Here is an 18,532-nt window from a genome sequence, read left to right as displayed (position 1 = left end):
CTGGGGTTTTGGTGAATGAATGCTTTGTAAACTGCGATCCCCGCTCAGGTGCAGGGGTCATGGTCCTCACTGCCTGAGTTGTGACCTTACTCGCTTGCTCTGTGTCCGTAGCGGATGACCACCAGGCCCTCATCTGGGACATCCAGCAAATGCCTCGGGCCATCGAAGACCCTATCCTGGCCTACACAGCCGAGGGAGAGATCAACAATGTGCAGTGGGCATCGACTCAGCCCGACTGGATTGCCATCTGCTACAACAACTGCCTGGAGATACTCAGAGTGTAGTGTCGGTGGCGCCGTGCCCACGAGGCGGGGGCTTGTGTGTTTCCCGCCTCTGTTCCACCCCCAAAGTAAGAAGAGACATGTTTCCGGTGGCCAGTACGTCTTTCATTGCTTTGCACCCACTGTTCCCAGAAGCTGCTCTAGGAGTTCCCGGCCAGTCGCCCCACTGCTCTCTGGGCCGGACTCAGTGCCGTGTGGCGCCTCCTCAGCCCAAGGCTGAGTTTTAAGATTTTCTCTCTTTTCCTCACGTCCTTTGGTTCCTCAATTAAAATTTCTGTATATTTGTTTGTCAGCCGTTGTGTTAATGAGCATTGTGGGCACCGGCTCTGTTTGTATTCATCTGTCCCACACGTCTCTGTCTGCTGCTGCCCGAGGCAGCAATCTGTGTCCGTGTCCATGTGAGCACTTAGGTGGGAACGAACACCAGTTCAAAATTGTCTTTCCTCCTGTTATCAATGTCTTTAACAAACTTCAACTTTGTATATTTTTTATCTATCAGGCTAATTTTTTTACAAAAGAATTTTACTCCCTGGTCTCTTCCTTTGTCTCATAGCCCTCCCTGTTAGCACCTTCCTCTCTTCCCTCCCTGCCTGGGTCTGGCCCCAGGTCCTTGACCCCATGAGCAGTTTGCCTTCTTGAATCACTGCCTGAGCGGAACATACCTGACCTGGAGTCCCAAACCGCCTCGGTGCTCTGAAGTCAGCCAGCTTTTGCACCTTTGCTCAGCCTGGCTCTTCTCAAGGGCATTCTGAGCTCCGAAACAGGCATGGGACTCCTTCTGTTAACTCCCGGAAGTACCCCTGTCCAGCCCCCCAGGACCTCTTGGGCACATGTTAGCTCTGAGCTAGCCACGCTGATTGGGGCGCCTGACTGAGGGGAACAGTGGCAGGAAAGCTGAGCGTAGAGCATGTTTCCAGTACCTAGTTTGAGAGTCTGTTTTTCCCTCCAGATATAAGCCCCCAGCCCGTCTCTTTCACGTCTTGAATGATAGGCAAGAATGAAGTATAAGCTGAACTTCAGTATCTCTGTTTGTTCGGTTTACTGTGAGTGCCAGTATATTGGCTGCTCTTTGGATAGAGTGCTCTGAGGTGAGAGCCCTGCCTGCACAGTCTGAGCATCTGGCCTGAGCAGGATCTCCTTTAGAGTGTGGGAGACTGTCAGCTCTTGCAGAGGGTGGACCAGTAGGCTGTGGTGATCCCAGGCCATCAGTTACATAGAGAGCAAGAAAAGCTTCAGAGACCCAGGGTCAGCCAGTTCAGAACTCCACGAACCCCTGTCAGCCACCCTGACCCCAGCTTAGGTTCTGAGCAGTACTGGATTGTAGGCTGTGGGTGTCTGTGTCCGTTATATGAGTGAGTTCCGGTGGTAGGTGAATCCTTGGGCAGGCAGAGTTGGGGACATGCTCAGAGTCAGGGCGCGGGGTGGCGGGGGGAGTTTGCCATGCTCTGCCAAGTGCCGGAAGGTTTCTGAGACCCTCTGACTTGAGCGTCCGAGAGTAGGAGAGAAGCAGACCTTGAGGCCAATGGCTTTGTCCAGTTGTCATCTGCTTTTGAGAAACAAAGCAGTTAGCTTTGTCCTTCTGGGCACTTGAACTCTCTTGGTTGAGTCCTACTTTTCAGAAGCAGATGTATTTGTATCCCCAAAGTCATAGCTCTTTGCTTTAATACACGGGGGCTTGGCCCAAAGAAAAAGGCTCTTTTTTTTAGTCAGGGTATTTCCCCTTCTCCCTTTATACATTGTTCTGGTTTTGAGGCTCTTTGGCTGGCCGTCTGCTTGAGGTCATCTCTCCTGCACTTACCACCAGATTTGCACTGCATCATTTGGAGATGTAAAGCGAACAGTTCTTGGTCAGAACAATGCCCTGCTTGTTATTGTGTGTGATGGTTCCAGGGTCCTTCCCTCAAGGGTAGCAAGTATAAATTGAGTGTCACTTGCTCTAGGAGGCTGTCAGTTCCTTCCTGTGGAAAAGGGTCTGAAATGAAGGTCTAGTGGTAGAGGGGGCTGGTCCTGCTGGGGCAGGGCTTAACTACACTGAGCTCTGGGTTAAGATTCCTTTCCTGATCTGCACTTTTGTGGTTTGAGTGCTGAGAAGATTTATCCACTCTAACTTGAAAATAATCTGGAGAAAAAAAATTTGTTAATAAGAATAGGGATATATTTGGATAAAGTTGCTATTTACTGTGGAAAACAACAACTTTGAATGTTTTTTTTCCTTGCCCTGCAGACTCCCAGCCCTGTCACCCTCCTTAGGCCCTGCAGTGTGGTCTGGTCCTCTTCCTTTCAACATCCCACTTGGGCCCAGGTGAGACTCCCCAGTCCCCCCAAGCAGACACAGACACACAGTAGCTGGCATGCTGGGATTTTGAAGTCCCGGCTCCCTCACTCTCCCTTTATGCCATGGGCCAGATGGCCTCATGGCTGAGGAGGGGATTTCTGTAGTCTCAGGATTTAGAAAGCCTCTTAGTCAGCCACACCACAGGAAGCAGAGATCTGTTGTAGTTTCAAAAGCAAGTGTTTGTTTAATGTGTTTAGGTTCTCAGATTGCCAGCCAGCGAGAATAGGTTGGGAGGCTCTGTCTCTGCGCTCCTTGAACATGAGAAGAGCCACTGCCGGGACTGCACTGGAAAGCCTGCGGCAGCACCTCTGGGCTCTGGCTCTCTGGGCGGTGGCCCTTTGACATGCTTCTGGCCCCCAGAGCCGCAGCCGCCTTTGTTTTCCTTGTCTGCTCTGAGGGGAGGGGGGTGCTGAATAAATGAGGCCTCAGGTTCCCCATCAGAGAGCTGGTGAGTGGATCCAAGTCCTTCAAGAGTTTGAGTTGTTTACACCCAGGAAAGTCAGAAGCCTCTCTTTCCAGGGAGGAGCCAGGCTGAAAGATGAGGACTTGAAGAGGGAAGAAACTTGATAACCAGGTGAGAATTTCTTATCAGAACCAGGATCGGCTCTCAGAGAACTGGTTAAGAAACAGAAAACATTAAGACTCCGATGAGTTTTTGATGGCAGGTGTGTCTGAAATTTTAGGAGGAGATTTAGGATGTGGGAGAAAAGCAGTGGTAGCAAAGGAGAAAATATTAGAGGGCAGTAAAGGTCTGAGCTGGGGAAGCATTCAGACCGTCACGTGGCCATGGAGTGAGACTGTGCTCTCGGCCTGTGTCAGCCTTCCTGGATTGTTCATCAGGTGCCTGTGATGTGGGGTAACTGGGGACAGGGTGACAGGGGGACCCCTTCCTGCTGCAGTTCAGCCCTAGTGTCGTTTGGTGGTAGAAACTTGCAGGAGTGGGAGTCCCTCGATCATTCCAGACAATGGCTCTTCTTGGTTGTAGGTTTGTAGAGAGAAGAAGCAGAGGTTGTAAACAGTCATGCTGACTTTCCCCCCCTCCCTTTTGTCTTTTCTCTTCCTCTTTACCTTCCCACTGCCTTTCCACTGTAGAACTTTCTCCCTGCTGCAACCTGGGTCTTGAATTCCTAGGCTGTAAGGTATGTAGGAGCTGCAGGGTCTACCAACCACGGGAGGCCAGCCTAGTAACTTCCCTCCACTGTCCCCAGCTCCTTTGACTGCCTGACTTGGGAGAAGGGAGACCAGTAAAGTAGAAGCCCCAAAGCAGCCTCTTCCCTTTCCTGTCTGTGCTCCAGGATGAGGAGGGAGGGTCATGCTTGGCACTGAAGTTGGGTTTTCCCTGGGAGGAAAGCTGAGCTGAGCAGTCACTGTGAACCCTGGGCCAGGCTCTCCAAGAATTGCCATCCCTGCACTGGCTGGGCCAGCTACTCAGTGTTGCAGAGCCTCGTCCTCTTTTCCCACCGTTGTCATTGCTGCTAGTGGTCAAAGTCAAATGTGTGGCCACATGGGTTGGGCCAGCTCCTCTCAGGCTACTTCCTAGATGTGATTTTTTAAGTGTAGAAACATGCAGGTGCCTTCCCAAGAGGCTTGGACTGGTGTATCAAGCCAGAAACAGATAAGCTAATCAAAGTATAAACTCAAGAGGAAGGAGGATGCTGGCAGTCTATGTAAGAGCTGGAAAACTTACAAGTACTGGCCTTTGGGAAAACCCGGTGAATAAGAACTTGTGATACCTGCTATTTGAAAGAATGTTCTCACCTTGGGTTGATTGTGGTAATACAGTGTGTTATGAAACTCGTGGAGCTAAAGCTTTGACTTGCTTGAGTCGAATATGGATCATTTGATATGGTTCCTGTGTATTTGATGACCCCTCTTTCAGTGACTTTCCATCCTTCCTCCCCCAAGCGTGAATTTGTAGCATGATTGTACAAATCTCTATGTAGAGAAAATGGAGATTCCTCGTTCTCTGAAGTGTTAAGCGCTAGCCAATCCATTTCTGTCCCCTTTAGCCTAGTGTGTCTGAACTTAATTTCCTGTTATGTATTTAAACTTTTCCTCTACATTATAGGTTTTGTGGCATCCCATGGTCAGGTGGAGAGGAAGCTGCCCCTTGCAGAACTGTACTGTAACCATTTTTTTAAAAAAACATTTTCACAGGATTGATTGTACACAGGGCTTGTAAAAAATTTTTTAACACTGTGCTGTGAAACCACAATGGTAAATCTCCATTGAAGGCTACTTCAAAGGCACCTGAAAGTGGAGTGTTATCTATGATTTGATTTCTTGCTTTCTGAATATATTAAACCTAATTTTCACCCTTTCATTCTGTTCAGCCTCCTGTATAAGAAGTACCGTATTTTCTGCCCATCATACTTTGTAATAAAACTTGAACATGTATAGATTGACTGAATTTCTTCTTGTGATGAATTCAGTTCTTCCCATTCTGCCACTGTGGTCATGTTCCAGACACACTGGCTGGGGGATTAGACCTCCACCCCAGCCCATCACACTATCTGATGGCCTAATTCATCACCTTTAACAAAATACAGACCACCTACTGTCTGCTGGGGGCCATGACCCTCAGGTCGCTCACAGTCAACCAGAAGAGACATCTACATAAAGAAACACTGGCAGTGTTGTGCAGTGATGGGTGTGTTCAGGTTCTCTGGTGGCCCTGAGGAGGAAGTGATCACCTATGTCTGGGTGGGAGCCAGGGAGGGTCAGGGAAAACTTCACAAGATGAAGGATGCTTGAATGTTTTTTGTTGTTGTTGTTTTAACATTTTTATTGGAGTATAATTGCTTTACAATGTTGTGTTAGTTTCTGCTGTATAACAAAGTGAATCAGCTATACATATACATATATCCCCATATCTCCTCCCTCCTGCGTCTCCCTCCCACCCTCCCTATCCCACCCCTCTAGGTCGGCACAAAGCACCAAGCTGATCTCCCTGTGCTATGCGGCTGCTTCCCACTAGCTATCTATTTTACATTTGGTAGTGTATATACATCCATGCCACTCTCTCACTTCGTCCCAGCTTACCCTTCCCCCTACCTGTGTCCTCAAGTCCATTCTCTACATCTCCGTCTTTATTCCTGTCCTGCCCCTAGGTTCTTCAGAACCATTTTTTTTTCTTTTTTAGGTTCCATATATACGTGTTATTATACGCTATTTGTTTTTCATTCTGTTTTAGTGCCAGTACCATACTGTCTTGATTACTGTAGCTTTGTAGTTTTGAACTGGGTTTTGAAGGCTGAGTTGGAGTCTTCTGGGAGTAAAGAAAGATATTTAAGGCAGAGAGAACATCCATGTATAAATCTGTAGAGGCAAGAAGAATATGGTTCTATTCAGAGAATGGTAAGGTGATGTGGGGTTTTGTGTGGGGAGTGGTGGGAAGTGGGTCTAGAGAGGAGAGCAGGAGCAGGTGGTCTTGTGCTTTGTAGAAAGTTTAGACCTTCCTCCTGTACGAGACTTTGGAAAATTTACACAGAGGGAAGTCATGCTGAGTTCTGCATTTTAGGAGGCAGTGAAGAACATGCCTCTGAGTGGGGGTGAGACAAGGAGTCACCTCACCTATTAAAATAGTCAACATAAGAAAAAGCAAAAGCCTCAACTAAGGCAGGAGCAGCAGGGAAGGAGAGGGCAGGGCACAACCAAAGAGATTTAAGGCACAGGCTAATCAGGATTCAGTAATCTGTTGGCTGTGAAGGCTGACCAAGAAATGATAACTCCCACGTCCCCTGGGTGAGGACATCAGGCTCTGATGGCTGACTAGAATTTCCAAGTCCAAGCTGGTTTCCCGAGCCTGTGCCCCAATGTGATAGGATGGAGGAGTTTTATCCCACTGCTATTCAAATGCTGTTGGTCCTAGATGAATACTCCCTCTGTTTATTTTTATTTTCATTCTGTGCTCTTGTTGAGCCATTTCAAAGGAAAAGAAGAAAGACATTTTGATTGGTTCAGTGAGCCAGTATTTAGTAAGTGCCTTCCCCTTTGTCACGTCATTCAGCCTAACTGCAAGGAATGTATTTTTCCTGTGTGCCTAGGAAGAGGAAATAAAGTAATGTCTCCACCATACCATCAAATTAGCAAGAGTATCTGGAATAGTAACGAGTGTGGTTCTATTCATTGAGAGCCGTTAGTACTAGACGACACCTGTTCAAACCTAGTAGAATGATGCCTTGAGCCAGTCTTTAGAATCCAAGGTTCATTGTAAGTTAAAAATTTCAGGGACTTCCCTGGTGGTACAGTGGTTGAGAATCTGCCTGCCAATTCAGGGGACACGGGTTCGATCCCTGGTTCCGGAAGATCCCACATGCCGTGAAGCAGCTAAGCCCCTGTGCCACAACTACTGAGCCTGTGCTCTAGAACCCGTGCTCTGCAACAAGAGAAGCCACTGCAATGAGAAGCCCATGCACTGCAACGAAGAGTAGCCCCTGCTCACAGCAACTAGAGAAAACCTGCGTGCAGCAACAAAGACCCAAAGCAGCCAAAAAAAAAATTTTTTTTTTCAATGATCTTGACACCCAGGTCTCTAGGGATGGTTCAGTCACCTGTGAATTCATTTTGAGACATGAATATTAGCTCAGACTGAGAAAGTAAAAATCTGCCCTGCCATTCATCACAGATAAACAGACACAGATAAAACCAGGTGCAAAGTTAACAGGAAACAATATTTCTCCCAAGCACACACTGCAACTTATCAGATAATAATTCCCTTCTCTGGGTGACGTTTAAAAATTCACTAAGAAACTGTTCTCTAAAATCAGACTGGGAATTCCCTGGTGGCCCAGCGATGAGTCCATGCTTCCACTGCAGGGTTCAATCCCTGGTCGAGGAACTAAGATCCCACGTGCCACGTGGTGTGGCCAAAAATAAATAAATAAATAAAATAAAATCATAGACTGTCGGGAAGTTTGCTGTTTGAAATTATGTCCAGTGAGAATGAAGCCTTACAGTCTTGCTTGGAGAATCTAAGTTGCTTTGACAGAAAAGCAGCCTTGATTTCCAACCCAGGTGTAGAACTTCAGGACTTTCTGAACACAACTTTCCACATTTAACATTGTAGTTTTCAAGGAAACTTAACCTTGGGTCCACTTTGCAGTCCAGAGCTGATGTTGACTCTCTTTTCATATAACTCTGTATTCCTTTGAGTATATCAAACCCTGTTTCATTGAAATTTCACCTAACCTCCACTCATTCCCATAATTAAGTAATAGCAATCTTTTCCTTTAGTGAGACACTCCACCATCCCTCTGGTGTGCAGTTTGCCTTGTTGCAGTGAGTTGATAGCCTGACATTGTTGGACTACAGCTTTGCCCTGGTGGGTTTAGGCTGACTGGACCAGGACTATCTCAAACTTTGTTTTGGCCTCTACTCTTTTTTTATTTTTAATTAATTTATTTTTGGCTGTGTTGGGTCTTCGTTTCTGTACGAAGGCTTTCTCTAGTTGCGGCGAGCGGAGGCCATTTCTCATCGCGGTGCACGTGCCTCTCACTGTCGCGGCCTCTCTTGTTGTGGAGCACAGGCTCCCGACGCGCTGGCTCAGTAGTTGTGGCTCACGGGCCCAGTTGCTCCGCGGCATGTGGGATCCCTCAAACCAGGGCTCGAACCCGTGTCCCCTGCATTGGCAGGCAGATTCTCAACCACTGTGCCACCAGGGAAGCCCTTGGCCTCTACTCTTATTTGTGATTATAGATTTCCTTCATTTGCTTTTTGCTACTTGAAGTAACATTTATGTTAAGCTATATTCTTATTTATTATTATTATTTTTAATAATTTTTTTTTTTTTTTTTTTTTCTCATTGTGGTTTTGATTTCTATTTCCCAGATGACTAATGATGTTGATCATCTTTTCATGTGCTTGCTAGCTATTCATATAGAGTATTACTTTTTGTAATTTAAAAATATAGCTTAGGGGCTTCCCTGACCAGGGCTCAAACCCCTCTCCCCTGCATTGGCAGGCGGATTCTTAACCACTGTGCCACCAGGGAAGCCCCTAAGCTATATTTTTAAATTACAAAAAGTAATACTCTATATGAATAGCTAGCAAGCACATGAAAAGATGATCAACATCATTAGTCATCTGGGAAATAGAAATCAAAACCACAATGAGAAAAAACAAACAAACAAAACCACAATGAAATACCACTTCATACCCACTAGGATGACAACAGCTAGAGTCAAAAAGAGATGATAACAAGTTTTGGCAAGGATGTGGAGAAATTGGAACCCTCATACATTACTGGTAGGGATGTAAACAATGCAACCATTTTGGAAAACACGCTGGCAGTTCCTCAAAAGATCGAACAGAGTTACTGTATGACTCACCAATTCCACTCCTAGGCATATACCCAAGAGAAATGAAAATATATGTCTACGCAAAATCCTGTACGTGAACGTTCATAACAGCATTATTCAGAATGGTCAAAAGGTGGAAAAAACCCAAATGTCCATCAACTGATGAATGGATAAATAAAAAGTGGTATATCATGCAATGGAACATTAGTTAACAACATGGATGAACCCTGAAAACATTATGATAAATGAAAGAAACCAGTCAAAAGAACCACATATTGTATGATTCCATTCATATGAAATGTCCAGAATAGGAGACCCATAGAGACAGAAGTAAAGTGGTGGTTGCCTAGGACTGGGGGAACTGGGGAAAATGGGGAGTAACTGCTAATGGGTACTTTCTTTAGGGAGTGATGAAAATGTAAAATTTGGGTGATGGCTGCACAAATCTGAATATACTAAAAAACATTGTACACTTTAAATTGGTGATTTAATGAAAGAAACCAGTCAAAAGAACCACATATTGTATGATTCCATTCATATGAAATGTCCAGAATAGGCAGACCCATAGAGACAGAAGTAAAGTGGTGGTTGCCTAGGACTGGGGGAACTGGGGAAAATGGGGAGTAACTGCTAATGGGTACTTTCTTTAGGGAGTGATGAAAATGTAAAATTTGGGTGATGGCTGCACAAATCTGAATATACTAAAAAACATTGTACACTTTGGTGATGTGTATGATATTTAAATTACATGTCAGTAAAGTTTTTGTTAAAAAAAAAAAAGCTGTACTGGGCACAGGAGTACAGTCCTGCTCTCAAAGAATTTAATATCATTGGCAGAGACAAACATTTTGATATTAAAAAAGTAAGTGTTAAGGTACAGACATGTATGAAGGGTTATGTGAACACACAGAGTAGGGCATCCGAACCCAAACGGAGAATTTGCAGATACTTTCCTCTGGTGGGAAATGATGCCTGAGCTGAATCTTGAAGGAAGAACAAAAATTAGCCAGAAGTGAGGTAGAACAGCAAAGACACAGGTTTGTGCCTAATACAAGAATTGGGAGAAGCAGTAGGAGCAATCTGGTGTTTCTGCATAGTCTGCGAAGTACAAGGAGGAGAGTGCCCAGCCCAAGTAGCTTCGCTACTAAAAAATAATAAATCAACAATTCATAAGTGCACTATTAGTTACAGCTAAAAACTCAAAGAAGAACTCTTAGGAAGGCTTTAACCAAGGAGGGGACAGCTGAACTGGGTCTTGAAGCATGATGAAGATTTTATCACCGAGACAGTGAAGTTCACTCCAAGCAGATAGGGGCAAAGAGGTGATAAAGAACTTGTATTCAGAGTACAGTGAGTATAATTCCCTCCAACCGGACTGTAGTGTCAGGACATGAGACCGGAAGAATGAGTAGATCTGAGATTATGAAGGTTCTTACATAATAACTAAAAAGTAACATAAAACCTATGCCTGTGTATTTTATCCATTATCCCATTTAATCATAGCAAGGCCATTCTACAGGTAAGAAAACTGAAATATAGGAAAGTAAAGGAACTTGCCCAAGGTTACACAAGTAAGTGTAACAACCGGGGTTTGAACCCACCAGTTCAGACCAGAGGCCACAAACTTAACCTGCTCTCTAACACACCAAGTTTTTGGATTTAATCTCACCGGCCTGGGGAGCCACTGGAAAGTTGTTCACAGTTGCTGCTTTGTTTGTTCTATACCTTCTCCTCCTAATGGCATCGGTTTTCTCTTCTGTGAGAGCAGAGGGAAAATGCAGAGGGGAATTAGGCTCCAGGAAACTCTTCTGATCATCCTCCCTCTCCAGGATGGCAAGCGTCTCTTGAATTTAGGGACTTCATCACTATGATCGCTGCTGCTATTTACATAAGATTTTATTACTTTAAAGCTCCAAGAGCTTTTTTCAACCCTCTTACGTTGGTAAAGCAAGTAGGAGCATCCTTATTTACAGATATCGAAGAGGAAGTTCAGAGAGACTAAATGATTGGATAAATCACATCTCTGGGCGGCGATTTCCCTACCTTAAAGCGAAGTGATGGAACTACCTATTTCTTTGCAACAACAAAGCATTTATCATTCTAGGCCTGCTTAGAGTTGGGAAGTCATTCTGAAGCAAAATCAGTTTCATAACTAAGATGTATCTCTACTAGATCATTGTGGGAAGTAAAGTCCGGCGTTCCCCAGGCAACCAGGAAGGATTGAGCGCAGGGTTGCCCCACCTCCGCCCAGGCTCTGCGCAGCTGCAAGCAACTTAAAAGCAAGTACCACGCGACGGAACGGCTTTTGTGGTCGGTGGGGACGCGTTTTTGGAACGGACCGGGAAAAGGAAGTGTGCTACACCATTGAATGTACCCGCTCCCGGCTGCCGCGGTGAAGGTGCGGCGTACTTCGTGTTCCGGCTCCCCGGGGTGGGCCTGAGCCTTTGGCTCTCCAGTGACGGGTTGAGGAGGCCGCAGGCTCTGGACCTGCTTGTTTCGGTGGCGGACTCGGCGGACGGACCCACTGCTCTTGCTGACCTTGGCCCAGGGTCGGAGCCGATGGCGGCTTGGGCCCCTGTCACCTTGAGCAGGGCCGCTGCCCAGTGCTTGTGGGCGCGAGGCCCCGGGGTCCGGGTGGCTCTTCCGCGCTTCCCCCCGGCCTTCCAGCCTGAGTCCCCAGGCTGTAGCCCCTGTGAGGGCCGGACGCTGCACCTCACGGCAGAAGTCCTCGCCGGCCACAACAAGTGGTCCAAAGTCCGGCACATCAAGGGTCCCAAGGACACCGAAAGGAGTCGCGTCTTCTCTAAGCTCAGTTTGAGCATTCGCCTAGCGGTTAAAGGTGAGAACTGGACGGTCACCCCCCGGTGGTAGCCACTTGCCCTCACTATGCCCACGGCTTTGCTTGCCTCCTAGAGTTGGGCCAGGCCCACCCCGATCCTCGGCCTTTCATTCAGAGCGAATTGAAAACTTCTTTTCCAAAATACTTACCCAGATCTCATTCAAACACTGGATAAAGTGTCCTCAACAAACCGAGATCTAAGTGCTGACTTGTCGCTCTTTTGGCTGATGGGGGTAGGAGGCGGAAATCCCTTTTTTCTCACATGTCATAATGAGATGTCTCTGCTTACTCTTTTCTGTCTCAGAAGGAGGCCCCAACCCCGAGTTCAATAGAAACCTGGCCAGCATCTTAGAGGTGTGTCGCAGCAAGCACATGCCCAAGGCAACAATTGAGGCAGCACTGAAAATGGAGGTGTGTCCTCAGTTTAACTTTGTTTTTGATCACAGTCCCTACAGGCGCATGTCTGGAAGGCCACCACACACCCCTTAAATTATCAGAGAAGGGTAGTGATGTCGTTGACACTCTCAGCCCAGAGCCTTCTGGTGACTCTTCTCTCGGCCATTGGTTATGGGAGCACAGTCAGGAGCAGGATGTATAGACAGCGTACAGAGCTATAGCCTAGGATTGCTGAGCTGAGTTTTGAGGAGATGGGGTAAAAAGAAGGGGCACAGTATGGGGAAAGCCCTGGTGTTAGTTTGAGGAAGGGTTTGTTTTTCTGACATTTATGCCTTAAAGGAGAAAAGCCAGTAGAAAGAGACAGGGTGCAGATGATGGTGATAGTGGGAGGGGCTGGGATGTAGAGCCTAGGTGTGGGAATTGTCTTCAAGCCCAGCTGAGGGGACACCTCTTCTCTAGGACAAGGGGGAAGGATCTGAGAAAGTAGTAGTCACCTTAATTGTTAACAGTTATTGAGTGCTTATTCCAGGCCAAGTTCTTTGATAAGAACTTTGTATGCATTACCTCACTGAATCCTCAGAACAACCTTAAATGGAAACTGAGGCACTGAAAGATTGGGCGACTTGACCACGTCACACAGAAAATGACAGACTGGGAACCAGACAGACTCCAGAGCCTATGCCTAGCCATCATTCATACTGCCCTCCTGTCAGGTGTGGTGCAGATAAGGCGGTGGAGGCAGAGGATTTTCCCCCACCTGGTGTCCTTAATTTCCTTTGTGAAAGAGGAAGGGAGAAGTCATCAGTTGAGAGTTCCTGGGAAGACGGCAGGGCAGGGTGATGGAGAGAGTGGTGAAGATCGGATGCACGGGCAAAGAATGAGCAGAGGCAGTGTGGGAGATCCAGATGAGATTGGTCATTAGAGTTTTTGATTGATTGTTTGAATTTTGAGGCTATGCTATTTGATAAGGCCCAGATGTGTCATTTCATGTGGCAGTACTCAGCAGTGCTGGGGTAGGAGCACAGGTGGGTTTCATGCGGGATAAGGTGTACGAGAATGAGTTTTAGTAGGCGCTATGGCGGGGTGGATGTGGGATTCAGCTGCGGAGGGGCGAAAACAAAGCTGGGAGATGGCAGATTGATTGTTCAGGGACAAGAGAAACAGACTGCCTTCCAAGTAAGGGATAGTGCTTCCTATTATCTCAAAAGTTGGTCCCAAGGGCCTCCTCTCAGAGGGGAGGACAAAATTGAAGCTTAACAGCCTAGGCTCCAGCCCAGGGAGCCCATCCCATGGAGTCAACTTTGTGGTGCCTCTGGTGCCTGGGCTGGCATGTAGGAGGGAACTAGGAAACCGGAAAATGTGATTATGTTGTTTATTGCAGAAAACCAAGGACGTTTATTTGTTGTATGAGGGCCGAGGCCCTGGTGGCTCTTCTCTTCTCATTGAGGCGTTATCTAACAGTAGCTCCAAGTGCCACTCGGACATCAAACATATCCTGAACAAGAATGGGTAGGTGTGTGTCTGGGGAGTGTAGAAGGGTACAGAGTCTTTAGGTTTCGATTCTGTGCAGGGAAAGTACTATTTGTTCCTGGTGGCGTTTCAAATTTTACACACACTTCATCCTTAGCAGAATCCAAATGGGGTCGTTTATTCTCCCTTAATGTGTTCTGTACTGGGCAGGATCCAAAAGACTTGTTCATCAGGTGTAGAACGAACTCTCTGTCCCATTATCCCATCTGTCTGTATCATGTCCAGGTCTTAAAACGTACAACCAGGAATGGAATCTTCATTGCACAGGAATTGATGAGCAGTCTTTGCATCCTCCAAACTCCAGGCAGGGCAGAAAATAGAAGGTTGGGGTTATGTTTGGATTATTCCCTTGCCCAGTGGTAGCTGCATCTGCCTCAGGAAAAGAGCTGCTCCATGTCTGTTTATACTCCAGGGGCTGGGTGGGAATGAGTGTCTAAAGGCATTCTTTCTGGCCCATTTCCTTTCCTATTAGGGGAATGATGGCTGAAGGAGCTCGCCACTCCTTTGACAAAAAGGGAGTGATCGTGGTTGGAGTGGAGGACAAAGAGAAGAAAGCTGTGAATCTGGAGCGTGCCCTGGAGCTGGCAATAGAAGCAGGAGCTGAGGATGTCAAGGAAACTGAAGATGAAGAGGAAACAAACATTTTTAAAGTGAGTGTGAAGCCTTAGTGTTTGGTGGGCTTCTGAGAGGCCCCTGATTGACATGTTAAGGCATGGTTCTGTCAGTCTCTTCTTTCCTATGCCCGGGGTACAGGTGAGATAAAGAGCTCACATACTGCACAGACATTTACTAAGAGAATACCAGATAGGGCTTACTCTCTTGAGGACGATGAGAAGGATTCAGAACATTGAAAACTCTGTTTCTGCCAGTGAAGACTTAAACCCAGTGATACAGTAATTCCATTCAGGTTTTGCAAACTTCTGTCCAGCTTTGTCCTGTTATCTCCTGGCTACTTACCTCCTGACTTTCCTTTGTTCCTAGTTTATTTGTGATGCCTCTTCACTGCATCAGGTGAGGAAGAAGCTGGACTCCCTGGGCCTGTGTTCTGTGTCCTGTATGCTAGAGTTCATCCCCAACACAAAGGTGCGGCTGGCTGACCCTGACCTGGAGCAGGCTGCCCATCTCATCCAGGCTCTCGGCAACCACAATGACGTGATCCACGTCTATGACAACATTGAGTAGCCAGGCTGTACGTGCCCCCGGCAGCCTATTCTGGAGCACAAGCTTCTGCAGCGTCCTCTGAGACTCAAGCAGGTCAGGGCGGTGGGTGGTCTAGCAGGTTAGGAAGCAGAAGACCTGTAGTTTGTGGTCAACGGAATCCCTGCACTTTTGTGAAGCCTATTTGTCAGCTCTGCTGGTGTCTCCGTGCCCTCCCAGGTGAGCCCCTCCACATCCTTCTGGATGCAGAGTGAGGCCAGTCAGCTGGTCAGATTCTGATCTCAGGAAGTTGGCCCTTGTGGGGATGGTAGGTGCCCTGAGGGCCCATGTACTAGAAACTGCTGTTAAATAATAACAGTTATTGATCTGGGTTTGCTGCACTGCTGTTGTATGACTCTTGAGTTTTCCTGGGTTTGTGTCCAGTTGCTGGGACCCTCTTGACTTCCTTTGAAGTCTATAGGCTTAGTTCCACTACTCCAATCCCAAGACTTTATTTTTTTGATTGACCATAGAAATGTAGCTCCCTCCAGGTACTTTGTGCTCTAGTGCTCATCTAATGGCTTAAACCTGTCATTCTTTCACATAACTAATATTGCTCAAACACCTACTGTGTACCAGGAACTGCACTTACAAGCTGTCCAATTGATGCCCTGTGTTAGATCCACTCTAAGACGTAGGACCTCAGGGGGAAGACACAGGATTGCTCTCTACCGGAGCTGTCCCAGGGCAGTGTGAGGTGCTGTGCATGCATCCTTGTTCTCTTTGTGTGGCCTCTGTACCCTTCTTCTGTCAGAGAGCTTAAGGCTGTAGCCCCGAAGGAGATCAAGTGCCAGTGATAAGGGACTCCAGGCCCTGCTTTGCCTGGGTCCCTCTGTGTTCTGAGATTGCTCAGAGTGGACCTGTCAGTGGGCTGCACTCAGGAAGGGCTATACCAAGATGGTTTTGAAAGCTGCTTGATCCCCAGATTGCCCAGCCCTGGCTCCTTTTCATCCCTGATGCCAGATCATGGGGCACTGGGAACTGGAAAAGAGATAAGAACAGAAAGAAGGCTGAGTCAGAAGCCTGGCCAGGTGGGAAATAGGGGCCTTGGTGCCTTTTGTTCCTGAGTCACTTCTGGGTTTAGAGAGACAAGGAGTGCCAACCACCTGTGCTGGAGCCCGTCAGGCGTGTCGGTCCTGGAGCGGCTTTTTGATCCCTATTATTCACCTTCTTGTAAGTTGTTTAAGCCAGTTCTGAGCTCAGAGTAATTTTCCTGAAGGACTTTTAGGTAAATGAGGATGGGAAAGAACTAAAACCAAATTGGATAAATGATAACTTCACCTTCTAGGAAAAACAGATTACTAATTCCATGATGACTTCAACAGCTGGAGAGTGAAGGCTAGAGGGAGGAAAACCAATGTAATAACCTGTTACTGTGCCAAAGCACATGCTGTTATACCTCATTTCATAATTTTGGTACTACCTGGCATTCTTTAGTTTTTATAGGAGATAACTCATCTAAATATCTGAATAGCACATCATTAAAATAGCGCAATGTAAAGTTTAAATGCCACTTCCTAACTTATAAGATACTTTATTATTTTATTTATTTGATTTTCAAAACAAACCTATAAAATGGTCAGGCCAAGTATTTTATGCACAGATGATCTCATACCAAGCAGGTGAGAACTACATCTGCATGAAATAAACCAAGGTCTGTTATAAATGTTGAATAGGAATGTGGTCATTCTGATCTGAGAAATCCGTACTAAGGAAGCCTGCTCTAGAAGGGAACTTGGTTACTCATGTGAATAGTCCTCTAATCTAATAGATAGGATTTGTTAATGTGAATTCTTGTGTAACCAGTTTTCTTGCATCAAGACACACTAAATAGCTCTGCACTGACCCCTGGCGGTGCCCTGCAGTCTTTCCTGCAATTAGTATGGGAAAGGCAGAAATGAAAGCTTACTTGGACCTGCTCTGCCTCTAGATCTGGTAAAGAGACCCTTAGCTCTACAGGTTAAATAGTTAACTATTTAACTGAATAGTTAAGTAAAGAGAGTATGAGTTATTCTGCCACTAGAAATTATTTTTCAAAGAATATTTTATGTCAGAGAAAATGTTTACAATATAATGTTAAGTGAAAAACAAAGATGCAAAACTATATGTATAGTATGGTCCAAATTTTAAAATATATATCATACTTTATATATGAACTTTTAAAAAAAGACTAAAAGGAAGTATACCAAAATATCAAAACTGGTTATCTCTGGGTGGTGATGTTATAATTGAGTTTTATTTTCAATAATCGTGTCTTACTTTTATCAGGGAAGCATTTTTTTAAAAAGAAAACTAGTCACATTATTGTCCTGTTAGGGAGACAGCATGTGAGAGGGTGGGATTCAGGTGTACCTTAAAGTCAGAAGAATAGCATCTGGTCCTGGCTTGCCTTTGCCTTATCTTTGGTCATTGTCTTAGCAACACAGAATCATTTAGAGCCTTGAGCTGGCTCGGGCTCATTTTCAAGTTTCCTTTCAGTGGGATGGAAGTATCAGTGACAGGCTCTGTCCATAGCCTTGACTCTTACGAGAAGCGCTCGTGTGGTATGTAGCTGCCCCAACTCTTGCCAGGGGCTCCCGCTGAATCAAACAGGAACAGTGAAGACTCTGCCTCTAGCCAACTCTGGAAATTCAGTCGTGTGGTTGAGTTCCTTTTTTTTTCTCTCGGAAATATATAGCACAGCTGTCAATAAAGCTTCACACTCTAAGAGTCCTCAACTTTTGAATCCCTGAGGACTCCTCTGAAGACATTCTATGAAGAGAAAATAAGTGAGCCAGTAGATCTCACGAAAGAGAGTGTCATGATAGATACTACACTCGTCTTGACTGAAATCACTTTCTCTCTTTATTCTATCCCCAGACAGTGAATGGGATAGAAGTTTTTACTTTTTTCTCATTTTATCTTTCTTTGGTTTGTGCCAAAAAGGTAACCTTTATTGTTTTTTAAAAAATCAAACCTTATAGAAATATACAGCAAAAAAATTAAAGTCCCATCTAATCCTAACCTCCTAAAATAACAACCACCATTAACAGTCTGCTCTTCTCATTGGTATCAATCTGCTGGGGCACAAATTCTAACTCTTGTCGGTTGCTAGCAACCTTGGGGAAGAACTTAACCTCTTTGTACTTATTTCTTCATCTATAAAATGGGGATAATAGCATCTATATCATAAGGCTGTTTTGAGAATTAAATAAGTTAATATATGCTAAGCACTTAAAACAGTGCCTGGCAATAGGAAGTGTTCAGTGTATGTTGGCCTTTTGTCCCACTAAGTGTGAAAGAACTTTTTTAAAAACTGAAATGTGATCACCCTATATATATATGCTTTATAACCTGTCTCCTGCGCCCCCTCCCCCCAGATATATCCTGGATTCCTTTTGGTATTAGAATGGAGATGTCTGCTTTATTCTTTTTAGTAGCTACATAGTATTTTATTGTATTAATTAATGTGCCATAATTTATTTAACTAGTCTCTATCAATGGACATTTGGGTTGTCTATCTTACAGAAGATGCTATGATGAACATTCTTTACCTTTGCTCTCTTGCAAAGTATTCTTTAGGATAAATTTATAGAAGTGGAATTTCAAAACGAAAAGCAATTTTTCTTTAGAAGTAAATGTCAATATATAAAAATGTAAAGGAGATGTAAAAATC

The 18,532-nt window shown here is 45.5% G+C and overlaps 2 protein-coding genes across 4 annotated transcripts in view; both read left to right on the top strand.

Annotated features, from left to right (window-relative positions):
* Positions 1-5,015, top strand: part of DCAF7 (DDB1 and CUL4 associated factor 7) — a 26,528-nt gene extending 21,513 nt beyond the window's left edge. For 2 of the 3 annotated variants that reach the window (XM_024760661.1, XM_024760660.1), the window contains one exon: positions 112-5,015. In XM_024760661.1, coding sequence (XP_024616429.1) covers positions 112-284 — 173 coding nt within the window. In that variant the 3' untranslated portion in view covers positions 285-5,015. The remainder of the gene's footprint in view (positions 1-111) is intronic. The other variant, XR_003005377.1, reaches the window with a different exon arrangement.
* Positions 2,506-18,532, top strand: TACO1 (translational activator of cytochrome c oxidase I). The gene is made up of 6 exons (XM_024760662.1): positions 2,506-2,583; positions 11,088-11,754; positions 12,059-12,165; positions 13,532-13,659; positions 14,153-14,330; positions 14,662-18,532. Exons 2-6 carry the CDS (start codon positions 11,475-11,477, stop codon positions 14,860-14,862), a joined length of 894 nt encoding a protein of 297 aa, XP_024616430.1. The 5' UTR covers positions 2,506-2,583; positions 11,088-11,474; the 3' UTR covers positions 14,863-18,532.

Source organism: Neophocaena asiaeorientalis, unplaced genomic scaffold (assembly GCF_003031525.2).
Source record: "Neophocaena asiaeorientalis asiaeorientalis breed wild unplaced genomic scaffold, Neophocaena_asiaeorientalis_V1.1 scaffold30, whole genome shotgun sequence".
Lineage (NCBI taxonomy): Eukaryota > Metazoa > Chordata > Mammalia > Artiodactyla > Phocoenidae > Neophocaena > Neophocaena asiaeorientalis.
Note: the sequence above shows the minus strand (reverse complement) of the source record. Positions and strands in the feature narration are given on the sequence as shown.

What these genes read in the sequence shown, in the direction of transcription:
- TACO1 (XM_024760662.1), top strand. Translation starts at nt 11,475, where the DNA reads ATGGCGGCTTGGGCCCCTGTCACCTTGAGCAGGGCCGCTGCCCAGTGC. An exon ending in AGGCAGCACTGAAAATGGAG is followed by an intron (nt 12,166 to 13,531) that starts GTGTGTCCTCAG and finishes TGTTTATTGCAG; the next exon opens with AAAACCAAGGACGTTTATTT. An exon ending in AGGAAACAAACATTTTTAAA is followed by an intron (nt 14,331 to 14,661) that starts GTGAGTGTGAAG and finishes CTTTGTTCCTAG; the next exon opens with TTTATTTGTGATGCCTCTTC.